The sequence below is a fragment of the Diadema antillarum genome, unplaced genomic scaffold, assembly GCF_040938485.1.
Source record: "Diadema antillarum isolate AM-2024a unplaced genomic scaffold, OU_Dant_1.0 seq00001330_RagTag, whole genome shotgun sequence".
NCBI lineage: Eukaryota > Metazoa > Echinodermata > Echinoidea > Diadematoida > Diadematidae > Diadema > Diadema antillarum.
In genome coordinates, this window is record NW_027272100.1 from 177278 (window position 1) to 190366 (window position 13089).

Here is a 13089-nt window from a genome sequence, read left to right on the forward strand (position 1 = left end):
AGGAAGTTTCACAGGTTTTGCTGGTTACTTCTCGAGAAGTTTCGCTGGTTACTTCTTGAGAAGTTTGTGGTCACATGATTGCCCAAATTACATGAAGCAAAATACCAGGTAGTGAAACTACGCAGAGTTTCGTGTGGTGTGACCTCCCCTAATGTGTCCAGGCACTTATGTGACTGACAATAGAGAGCAGGCACAATGCACATATGTAGCGAATCGATATTAAACATATTCAATGATCACAAATAATCGTAATAAATATTTCAGCAGTACTTACATGTACTGGAAATATGTACAGGAAAGACAAAACAAGCAAACAAACAAAAAATGTTGTGTGACATTTTGCACTGCACTACTGATGATAGAACAAATTTACTGATCAATATTAAATCGCAAATTATGGAAACTGTTAGTACGATTTTATTTTTTTTTCTATCCTCTCTCAATATGTAGCTTCTTTTTTTTTTAATATTGTAATCCAATGTAATGTTATGTTTTCACCTTTGTCTTTGCATTTTACTGAGAATTTGGGGGAAAAAAATGAAATGATTGACAGTGCCCATGATATTGTAGCTGCAAATACAAAAATTTGATCCCAAAAAGAGTAAAGAGCAACTCTCATATTTTCACATAGAGTGCTGAAGTGTACATTTACTTCTTTGCCAATGGGAAGGCCCTCAAGGAGGGACTGTGCTTCACAAATAGTAACAGTCAAATGTATCTCCTGGAGATCATGCTAATGGTCACTTGGTTGCAGAAGTGTAAAGGTAGTATATCTCAATATTTTAGAGGAATTTTGAATGGCATGTTACTTTCCAATTCCCATTGAGCTCCCAAGCTCTGTGTGGCACACTTGCTCACTGCCATAATAGCTCAATGAATTCTGAATGAATTCAGAATGAAATGAAAATGAGAGCTTCAGATGTATTGTGGTTGTCAGGAGTATCAACTTACTCTGCAGTTTTATGCAACAAATTGGTCTGAGCTTGGAATGCGATTAATGCAGCAGCACATGCAGTACCTCTTTGGTTGCAATTATTGCTCTGAAACGTAATTAATGAAAGAATAAATGCATTGCTTTTTTTTCCCTTCAAGACACAATAGCAACAGGTCCCGTTCAGACCCAGCAAATACCAGGAACAAGAAATCACACACATAGCTTTTCCTTATTTGCAAAGAGATTATATGGGGGAAATAGGAATGTTTCAGCTTCAGGTCAGAAGAAAAGCATTTATACAGATAGATTGTAACCCCCTCCCCCCCCCCCCCCATAAAAAAAATTACATTTTTATCTTCATATTGCTCTCATGATAACTTTCTCTTCCTCATTAGAATTCAGCTTTTGATCTGTACATACACCTCTAAGCACCCCTGTCCCCTTGAAACTTAAAATTGTAACATTTGAAATCACCCACAATATTGCCATACAAAAGGAACTAAGTTTTGTTTATTTGTGTTTTTTTATGTGACTGTAACTTTGATTAAAAACAACATCAACTTGTAATACAGTTCCCAAGAGTTGACAAAGTTCTGGCATTTCAACTGAGAGCATCAAAGACTAAAGCTGATAAACTTGGTTGTTACCAAGATCATTCACACTGGTGTATCAACTTTTAGTTTCATCAATGTTATCAATCACTAGATATTTTGTTATGTCACAATCACCTCCTTACAAGGAAAATAGGTGCCATTCTTAATCACACATTTCTCACAACACTTCATGATCATTTCTCATGAAACCATCCCAAGTTTGGGAGGGATGGAATCATGATGGCGCTTCCAGGCATCCTGAGATACAGCTTTTGCAGCCTTCTCTAAAAAAATCTGCCACATAGTACACATGAGTAGGTATCACGTTAGACTATTCATCATCACAAAAAAATATACCTCAAAATATCCCTGTGCAAACATCCTTTCATCTTCATTTCTCAATCAGTGATTCGCTGCTCCCGACATCCTGCTTCCACAAACACTGAATGTCCATACTCGCAGATCTCATCAGGAGCAGCAGGAAAGAAGCCTAGACTTGTTATTCTGCTCCTGGACAACAATCCTGCCATCACTGTCCACTCTACCCTCTGAGTAAGACATTTCTCTCACCACAGTCGTCTGTGCCAGGATCTCATCCACAAGGAAGCTACGAGCAAGAAAGGAGGAAAGCAAAAGGAGCAGTGTTACAGTATATCGGCTTTATGAGATCAATTTGAGGAGTGGCATCAAATATAACACATGGCTTGATGAGCAAAACCATTTACTGTGCACCCCTGTTATAACGAACATGCTTATAACGAAATTTCGGTTACAACAAAGTAAAAATTCAGGCAGCAGCATTATCCACACTATATATTTTTATTGTTTATTTGTTCGTTTATAAAGAAATTTTTACATAACGAAGGAAAATTGCCGGTCCCAAGGACTTCTTTATAACAGCAGTCCACTGTATATACAAAATGTTTGTACATGATGCAAGACTCTTGTGTGCACAACTGACCTAGAATGGACAGGTTTATATCACAGCATACAGTGGGAGTGTTCATAGGTTGACACACTACATCTTGGCTTGTTGCAGGACTTCAGAATATTCATGAATTTTACATGTCTTCAGGTCTTTATGCTACTTCCTTTTATATCTCACAAACCAAACTATAGGCAAAACCGCTTTTGCTATTTGGTGACAAAACATGTATACCAGTGTGCACTGAAACATGTCCATTTAGTCTTGAACACATATTCTTAGATTGAATAGTTTATATTACATTGTGCATAATTTTGTAAACTGTCACATATTTGGTGGAGATGACATATTAACCCGTTCCATACTGAATTCTTAAATGTCCATAGAATTGATACACAGGCCACCAGGTTCCCGTATGGAACGGGTTAAGATGTTCTGTCAATCAACAATTTACATCTGATCATTCACTAAAAATATCCTGTGGTGTGCACACATGGCAACACGGATTACACATGATTTGTACATGACATGAAAATAGTTCACTCATGTCAAAAATTGGTAAACACAAAAACAGATTAATGTATGATTGCGGGGCAAGTTAGGCCCACCCATGACTATAAATTGATGCAGCCACTTTACACAATATGCAAACTTGTGGCAGACCAAGTGTCAACTCTGTGTGACAATGGATAAACTATGCATTTTATCATTGCAGATCACATGAAAGGAGGGCCTATAAATGCAGTGCAACAATTTATAAGTGATGTGGCATAACATTTATATGGGATGCCATACATTGCATGCACTGATTGTGACTGAGATGTAACAGGTAGCATGCCATGGCATAAACTGTGCCTCGAGTTGTGCTGCTGACCTAGCTGCATGCCTCCATGTAGGACAGCTCAATTAAAGGACAAGTTCACCTTCATAGACATGTGGGTTGAGTGAATGCAGTAATATTAGTAGAACACATCAGTGAGAGTTTGAGCAAAATCGGACAATCCGTTAAAAAGTTATGAATTTTTGAAGTTTCTGCTCAGTCACGGCTGGATGAAAAGACTACTATAGCTTGTGATGTCACATGAGTACAACGACATAAAGAAAGAATAAAGAAAACTCAACACATTTCCATTTTTCTCGCATAACAAAAGAACACTCGACTTCTCTCTTTCAGAAGGCAGGGGGAATAATATTACCCATAACATACGTCAGTAGCAAGTCGAAGAAATGTGCATTTTATTCAAAAAGTAAAGTTTTGTGAAATTCTCTTTTTATTTTCCTTATATAGTTGTACGCATGTGACATCATACACTGTAGTAGTCTTCTCTTCCAGCAGTGACTGCGCAGATACTTGAAATATTCGTAACTTTTGAACGGATTGTCCAATTTCCCTCAAACTTTCACTGATGTGTTCTACTAATATTGCTGCATTCTCTCAATCCTTATGTATATGAAGGTGGACTTGTCCTTTAAAGTCTGTGCTAGTTCTGAGTGTTCACCAAGCTAGTTTCCTTACAGTCAACCTTGCATATGTGTGCTTAATCCACCAGAATTGCAAAAGCAAATTGACTATGAGACATTTACATAAGTTGGTTGTTGATCATTTCCCTTTTCCATTAATGGAAGCACCATACATGTGTATGGTACCCATGTGGAGCTGTGAAATACATTAATTTTATTCCTCTTTTTTAATATGACATTGACATTGACTGTAATGTGCAATCACAGGAAAGAAAAGCATTTGAGTATATGAATATAAGAACGACCCAAGTCCACGGAGGATCATTTCGAGTAAACTAAAAAAAACTTCATATCTTTTTTATTTGTCCAATAATATTCTATTTAACTGTGATGGGAAGGCAACATTGTATTTACAAATTAGAACATATAATATTATGACAATTAACATTTACATTAATTGTGGAGAGGCCATTTTGTGTGGTGGACTTGGGTCGTTATTTGATTCATATGGACTTGGGTCGTTCTTTGATTCATATACATGATATTCTGCTATAGAAATGGGAGAAGGATGAGAGAGGGCGCTATTATATGAATGTAAGAATGACCCAAGTCCTTCATTCTTACATTAATATAAGATTTAACTCATTCATTTCAGGCACTTCCGGGGGTAATTAGGATTTATCATTTACACACAAGATGAGTCCATGTATAAGCTACAATTTCCCATGAAAAACTGAATTTGGCCAAAAATTGGACTTGGGTCGTTCTTATATTCATATACTCATTTGACACAAAGACGAACCAATAAAATGATATCCCACTTTTTCCATGCAGTACAACAGGGTAAGTTTCTACAGAAACATTCAGATCCAAACTTAAAACATATCTGTTCCTCTCACACTGAGGACTACAATTGCTGTCTATAATGTTCAAAAATATTGCATTCTTTATCTGGTATGTGTTTGTTTGTTGTTTGCCATTTCCTTCTCTGTTGTCATGTTTGAACATGTATACATGTACATATCTATCTTTTCCTTTTTGAAGCGCCATGAGCACTGAAAGGTGGACCTGTGCACTATACAAGTAGCCACTATTATGATTATTATTATCATTAAGTAATTGGAAGGCAGTCTTACTTCATGGAATGTTCTATATTTGTGTTGTCCTTGACAGAGATCTTGTTCCAGCCTAAGAAGTCCTGGCTGTGGGACAGGTTCTTGATCTCATCTTCTTTGACCACTGGGTTAGGAAGATCAATCTGGGCATGAGAATAGATGTGGGATTAGTGACATGGCATGCACATGATCTAAACACATCTCAAATCTCCTCAACAGACTAAAGTAGACCCACTTGGTGGTCATGTTTTATGTTTGTCTGAGCAGGACTCTGCTGTATCAGTGATCTGCTCTGGTTTTCTCACTGCAGAAGAATACAATAGCATCGGTAGAAGGAAAACTGAAACTAATGGTGTCATTCAAATTCCATATCAATATCACAAATTTAATGGGCTGATAACAAAAGAAAATGGCATATGGAGTGACATTCTCACATTACATTTCCTTTTGGGCAATTCTTTGTTCTTGTCACTGACCTATTTTTGAGAAGCATCATTGCAATTGCAAGCATATTGGCAGCTGGTCATAAAACCAAATCACCCTAAATGGAGCAATGAGAATGTACATCTTATTTGTATGGTCATTTCCATTCAATGTTTACAAATTATGTGTGCACAAAGGCCAGACAGCTGTTGCATCTTTCACAATATGTCAGCGAATACAGTTTATAGTTCCTGGCGATCATGATTTGTTGGTCTACAAGGTAAACTGTGCTGTGTAACTGTCTGGCACTTCATATGAATCAGAAAGGCCCAAAAGGCATCACAACTGTCTAGACATAATATGTCTCAATATCAAATTCTATGCATAAACACATCACTTTCCTACCCAGGTACCTAATAGAAATCTTGAAAGGTTAAGCACCCAATGAAACAACCTAGTGGTAATGACATCACAGTACAGTAGCCTGCCTTAGCATCAATCTACTGCACATTAGCACTCATATAATAAAAATCAAGACAATTATTTGGGGGGGGGGAGATGGGGTGAAGAGGATTATTAAATTGGAGAAGCAAGAATAAGATCACCTTATTGGCAAGTAGAAGGCAAGGAACTGGATTTCCATTTGACAAGGTGACCTTCTTGTCAACGTCCTTCTTCCAGTTCATCACACTGTTGAATGTTTTCCGTGATGTGATGTCAAACATGATTACACAAGCTGAGGCATCCTTGTAGTAGACTCTGGTTAGGGAACTCACTCTCTCCTGGCCTACATGGGAAAGTCAAGAAAGTGATTCACAGGTAATGATTTCATATCTCTTTAACCCATCAATGTCAGACAACTCAGATCATGGTTTATGGAGTTCATATTTATGTGCAAAAAAATTTCAATTTTTTTAAGTAGGAATAGTGTGTACTATGATAGCATGGTTATACACTTCCATTTGCATAAATATCTCCTGTAACTAAAAGGAAATACTATACTACCATGTATACTAATATCCTCAGACATGCAACATTTGTAAACAAGTCCCTTTTGTGGGATAATTATATCATATTGGATAACAATGAATGGGATACCAGGGAACACTGCACAAATTGAGGATGAACTAGCGCAATATTCCCTGGTATTCCACGAATTAAAGACATCCATATATAATTATTATCATCTATTATCATCTAGAGAAGGCATAAACTGTATAAAAGTACCATACTTCTACTAGTCTTTGAAGTCAAATCTGAAATGAAGAAGGAGTGACTCGCACTTGCTAGTTGCTACATACAAATTGTGTATGCGTCACTGAGTATGTAGCAACTAGAAATGAGTTAAGATGTTTACAAGTGTGCTTGTGAATTGTAACAAGACTTCAGACACTTAGTACAGTAGCAAGCATTCATGCACTCAGCAAGTGCTCATGTAACAGACGAGACAAAATATGCCGTATTATTGCATAGCCACTAACAACGGTAATCTATGGGGAATTAATACATTGGCCTATGTATTCCCTCCAACATGCTCTTCTATTGCACAGTGAAAATTGAACGGATGAAAATACATATTTTTAATGCACTGCTAAAACATCCTGATACAGATGATAATGCCAAATATTGCAATATGTAATTCATGTAAGCTTCACAATGCAATATGTCAGCTTTCCAAATATCATTGGAAGGTTTTAAGAAGTCACATAATTTCAACCTCGCTCAGCATGTTTCAGAGTTAAGGTTACACGAGGGCAATATATTGTTACAGTCCAACGTTGCACAGATGGAAAACGTCGACTGTAAAACATGTCATATATTCCTTGCACTATTAAAGGTTTATACCTCAGCCAAACTTACTGAATAATGTGTGAATAAATCTACAAAACTTTATCATGATACCAAAACTGCTTGTCATCATATTGATATTGATTACAAAACACCCCCCCCCCCCCCACACACACACACAAATCTATGATTCTAAACCATCCTAGTTAAGCTGGTTAAGTTTTTGGTAAGTTTGTGCCACCCCCCCCCCCCCCCCCCCCCCCCCCTCCCCATAATGTCACACTTATTGTAATCACTGAGAAGAACAATCTTATGGCAACGTGACTACACAATCCAAATCCACTCCAACATACACACATAAAGAAAAAAAAGCACAATGCAGAGAATATATGTGACCCCGCATCACAAAACCAACAAAAAGTCGCCAGACATGAATTTTTAGTTAAGGGCAGATTCTGAAAGAGCAGACTCTATGCTTTAAAATGATGTATACTCAATTCAAATGGACTCTCCTAGCCTATCTTAATATTGGAGAGAAAGCACACACTCTGGAAAAGTGTGAACTGAGAAAAGAGATTCTGAAGTACAGGGTCTATTCAAGAGCTTAATCTTTACCAAACCATGTTAGGTTTGCTTTGACAGGGACAAAACACAGGATGTAAACCACTGGACCAACAACAATGAAGGGATTATCAGATTAAGCTGAAATTGAGTGTGCTCTATCAACACATTCTGTCCATGATTAATGCCAACTCTCAAAGCAATAGCATTATCCTTGCAAAAGTTATTAGAGTTGAGAAAGTAAAGAGTGTGCAAAGGATTTTCAAGAAATGAAAAGGGCCCACCAAGACATACCTGATCATTCTACTCTCCACAAAAAGGGTTGTAGAAAAACTGCTGAAAACACACTTTCCCATTCATGTTATGATCCCAAAATGTGAAATAATGTAGAAGAAGGATAGCTCTTTCAGAAAATATGAAAAACTCAAGATTGACTCAGTTGGCCCATTTCACCTTCTTTGAGTCCTCAAATAATATTAAGGGGTGCAACCTTTTGCTGGTTTTGTGATGCACGGTCACATATATCCCTGACAGTATAATATACATCCACTAGCAATAAACAGTTTGGTCAAGAAACTTCAGCACTGCTTTAACAATTATGCTGAAAGGGAATGACTGCACACATTAGTGAAATCGTTTCCATGGGCACTTCCGTTACTTTAGATGAAAGTCATTTCCTGAGGTTGCTTGTAGCAGGAACCAGCAGTATTCCACAAGGAAATTCTACAAGAAAAATGAGGTCTAGTTATGGCAATGCTAGTCTACTTTTTGCCATCAACACAAAGTTGAGCATACCTGCTATATCCCACAGCTGCAGTCGGACAATGTCATCCTCCGACCGTTGGATTTTCTTTAGAGCAAAGTCAACTGAAAATAAAAAGTGAACATACACACCATCATAAAACATGCACAGTACAAATTTGTGTTTCAGTGAAAGGAGAATGCATCTGTAGGAGAAAAGTGAATGAAAATAAAATACAACATGAAAACATTGACCAATTCACAGCTGTTGGAAATACAGCCACATGAATATTAGAGTCATCGTACACAGCATCCAACAAAGACCACAAATGAGTTGTTAAGTAACAGCACTGGTATGTTTCTGACCACATTTTACTAAGCAGAAACATTGTTCCATGATTCAAATTAAACTTCCGCCCAGATAAGGGTTTCTGAATTATCCATGAAGAGTTGACAAAAATATATATTGTGGTCTACCTGGGCATTTCAAGCAAATGAAGGCTTTGTAAAACAGGATACAAACATTTACATAGACAATACCAGTACACTGTGTTGAATAAAAATTGGCAGGTGACTAAATGGGACCACAATTTACCAACATATAACTGGTCAACTGTTGTTGTTGTTGTTGTTTTCTTGATTTCAGGTTTTTCTGTCATTTTCTACAATCATACCATTCTTTTTTTCTGGGGTACCGGTACTTTTTTTACTCTTCAAGTGTAAGTCAAAGTAAATTGGGATAATGAATACCAGCAATACAAGGCAAGTGCCAAAATGTGTCTCGTCCATTCACGTAGAAGAAATTAATGTTTTTCTAACTCCCAGAAGTTAATTGACCCCACCTATGACCTTTGACCTTGTGGTGACCTTCAACTCTGCAAGGGACATTTACCAGCCAAGTTTGGTCACAAACGGACATAGGGATCAAAAGTTCTGAGCCATAATCAAAATGCGCCATAAACACTTAACATTGGGCCCTAAAAGTTTGTTGACCCCTGTCTGTGACCTTTGACCTTGTGACAAACTTCAACTCCCTAAGGGACATCTACCATCCAAGTTTGGTCACAAACGGACATAGGGATCCAAAGTTATGAGTCATAATGGAAACGCGCCGTAAAAACTTAACATTGGGCCCTAAAAGTTCGTTGATCCTTGTATGTGACCTTTGACCTTGTGGTGACCTTCAACTCCCCAAGGGACATTTACCATCCAAGTTTGGTCACCAATGGACATAGGGATCAAAAGTTATGAGCCATAATCAAAACGTTTCGTAAAAACTTAAAGGTATTAGCCCACATTTGTAAACCTGCAGCAATTGGTCTCATAGTTAGCATGGAGTTTGGGTATGATTGCAGTAACACCTACCTGTGCAAAATTTCGTTCCAATTAGTCCATTACTTTCATAAAAATAAATGAAAATGCACCGTATGCATGCGTATAACGCTCGCTAGCTCCGGTCCACGTACGTACTACATGCATGCGATACATGTGTAAGTTACATGTACGTAGCTATAGCCCGCGCTCGTAATTCGATTTTGGGTCGGGTTGACCCGGTTTGAAAATTGATTTTAAAACGATGATTTTCTCTCTTTTATCGAATGGTATAGACAAAGAGCAACAGGTGAGGTATATACTGTTATAACTTGTACTAGAAGTCATATTGGACCTGTTTTATGCAGTTTTGATTTTCGTGGGTTTGCAAATGTGGGCTAATACCTTTAACATTGGACGCTAAAAATTTGTTGACCCCTGTCTACGACCTTTGACCTTTTGGAGACTGTCAACTCCCCAAGGGAAATGTACCATCCAAGTTTGGTCACAAATGGACTTATACATCAAAAGTTAAGAGCCATAATCGAAACGCGCTGTAAAAACTTAACATTGGGCCCTAAAGTTCATAGACTCCTGCCTGTGACCTTTGACCTTGAGGTGACCTTCATGTTTAATAAAATGTGTAATTTTGCATCACCACTTTTCCCTCCAAGTTTGATTGAAATTGAAGTCCTCAGTAGAGAGTTATTTGAGTGGTTGTAGTGTTATGGACGGACGGACAGACGCCGCAGACGATCCCTTACTCTCCCCGCACCTCCAGTGGGCTAGACAACTAGAGGAATTTAAAGAGGAATTCCACCCCAGCTATAACTTTCTTTGATAAGAAAGAGTAAAATTGTATGAGTACAACAGTGAAAATTTGATCAAACCAGATAAAGATTAAAAAAGTTGTAAAATTGTGAAGTTTCACTAATTTCTGCAGAACAGTTGTCATACTGTTGATAAGAATAGCAAATGAGTGAGCTGATGACCACTGATCAAGGACTAACCTTTTAAATAGCACTCTGCACAAGGGCATTTTTTTTTTCCAAATAATTTCTATCCATTGCATCACACAGTATTACTATTGGACTTTGCTAGCAAATATCTATTTTAGCACTTACTGGTATTTGTACAAATCCTCATTGCCATATAGTCCTAGCTGTGAGAATCACTAAAAATCACATATTTTAATCAAAGTACAATTTGACATTTGACCTACAACCAATAACATGTTTATGCAAATGATTGTCAATTTATTTTTAACCTGTCTACCAATTTACACCACCCACCACTGGACATTCATTGCAGAAATTATGGCTGAATATTTTGCATCCCACCCCCCCCCCCCCTTTGCAGGGGAAAAAAAAAGACCTCTGAACTTGGTAAACAATTGTCTATTTCTTATCACCCTTTCTTATTTTTATAACTGTAATTAAAGAAGGTTCTAAAGTCTAACTACATAAAGAGGAAATCTATAATTTGCCGAGAGTGTACATTTGTCAAGAAACTGTTGATCTTCACACAGAGATTTAAAGGCATGTACATACTTGTACTTACAACACAGTATGGTAATTGTTAATCCACAAAATGCAGGTTTTTTTTTTTTTGTTTTTTGTTTTTTGTTTTTTGTTGTTGTTGTTTTTTTGTTTGTTTTTTTTTTGGGGGGGGTTTCTAGACTTGTGCACAAATATTGACACACTCTTGCAATCAATAGATAGGGCCTACTGATGGATAATGGTTCTTGGAAGTGCTAAGAACATGATATTTTTAATGATACAGATTCCTCTCAATGTTATCTTGGCAACAAATGTTGACACACACACTTATCATTAAGTGCATACCCGGTACTTGCAATTTGTCTGCCTTTGACATGTTAAGTTCAGTTAATGGATGTGATTGCGCAGGAAATACACAGGTGAATGGGAATATTCTAGTCTTTACATGAAATACTTTGTTGCTATTGTTTTTGTTCTTGTTCTTGTAATTACCACTTGAACTACATCTTGGCAGGTGACATGACAAAGTTTTCAATCAAAAGCCAGAAAACAAAATTTGTATCACTCACTAAAATGGACAAGAAAATCATGTCCCCAACAATCTTATAATTAGTAGCATCAAACTTTCGGTTTTGTCCTGTCACTACTTGAGATACTAACAATCCACAGCATGTCCGATATGCGTACAAGGAAATGCTAGTTTGAATTTACTGTTCCCCTTGTATCACATTAAACAATGAACATCACATGTATGAAATGAATGCCACATATAGCAATGTCCTATCAAAACAGGAAGTTAATTTTACCATAAATGGGACAAATAATTTCAGAATCAAATCGTACAATACCATTCATATTTAGTGATGCAACCGTCCATACTACTTTGATGGAACTAAATTCACCAAGGTAATTTAAATCTAGCCAATTTGATTGCACAAATGTACATGTCACAACATGGAAGGCAGCAGGCATCAGAAAATGAATGCATGCTGACACGTACATGTGTATGGCATGTCTATCTCATGCACATTTTAAAAGTCCATGGCCATCATTTTAACCATGGATTTGAATTAAACTACCTCTATGAGTTGGGCCTTGGTGGTTTTCCTGAGTAAGCCACATTTATAACTGAATTGAATTATTATTCTAGCAAAGAACTACCAAACTGAACAGAATTTTCTCATCAAACATTAACATGACCAGATCCTTTGGTCTTTTTTTTTCACTTACCACCAACAGTTGTCTTGAAACCTGGGTCAAACTTGCCACTGACATATCTGTGCACAAACGTTGTCTTGCCTACCAGAGAGTCACCAACTATTATGACTTTAAAAAGTTTTTCTTTAACATGCTTTGGGTCATCCATCCTTAGACCTCTCAAAATCAGCAGCACAGATGTTGTTATGTCACAGCACCATGGAAGATCTTCTGGCTGGTGATAATGACAGGAGGCAAGTCTCCCTATACTGGCATATCTGAAGTTGATGGTGTGAACTGCAGCATCCAGTAGGTATTGCAGTCTCTATGGTCCATCAAATGGCAGCCACAGCCTGTCAATGATGTTAGTGGCTGTCCTTTCCACACACTGGTAGTTTCCTGCTTTCAAGATGGAAATGAAAAATGCAGTTCATTTGAACAAAATCTGACCACAAATGCGAAATTCATTATACAGACAGAGTCAACGGAACAAGTCAACAATCACAGCTGTGGAGCAGCAAAAGCTGAAAGGAAATGCAAC

The 13089-nt window shown here is 37.4% G+C and overlaps 1 protein-coding gene across 1 annotated transcript; it reads right to left on the bottom strand.

Moving 5' to 3' along the window:
• Window positions 1-1313: 1313 nt before the first annotated feature.
• LOC139708380 (ras-related protein Rab-7L1-like) lies at window positions 1314-12847 on the bottom strand. Its single transcript, XM_071620332.1, has 5 exons — window positions 12582-12847; window positions 8596-8667; window positions 6057-6238; window positions 5050-5171; window positions 1314-2134 (listed from the first exon to the last, which is right to left on the bottom strand). The coding sequence occupies exons 1-5, from the start codon at window positions 12715-12717 to the stop codon at window positions 1996-1998; spliced, it is 651 nt and encodes a 216-aa protein (XP_071476433.1). The 5' UTR covers window positions 12718-12847; the 3' UTR covers window positions 1314-1995.
• Window positions 12848-13089: the final 242 nt, after the last annotated feature.

Bases quoted from the DNA above. Each gene is read 5' to 3' on its own strand.
- LOC139708380 (XM_071620332.1), bottom strand. From the start codon at position 12,717: ATGGATGACCCAAAGCATGTTAAAGAAAAACTTTTTAAAGTCATAATA. The intron at 5,172-6,056 runs GTGATCTTATTC...TCTCATGCCCAG, and splicing joins GCCTTCTACTTGCCAATAAG to ATTGATCTTCCTAACCCAGT. The intron at 2,135-5,049 runs GTAAGACTGCCT...TCTTGCTCGTAG, and splicing joins AATATAGAACATTCCATGAA to CTTCCTTGTGGATGAGATCC.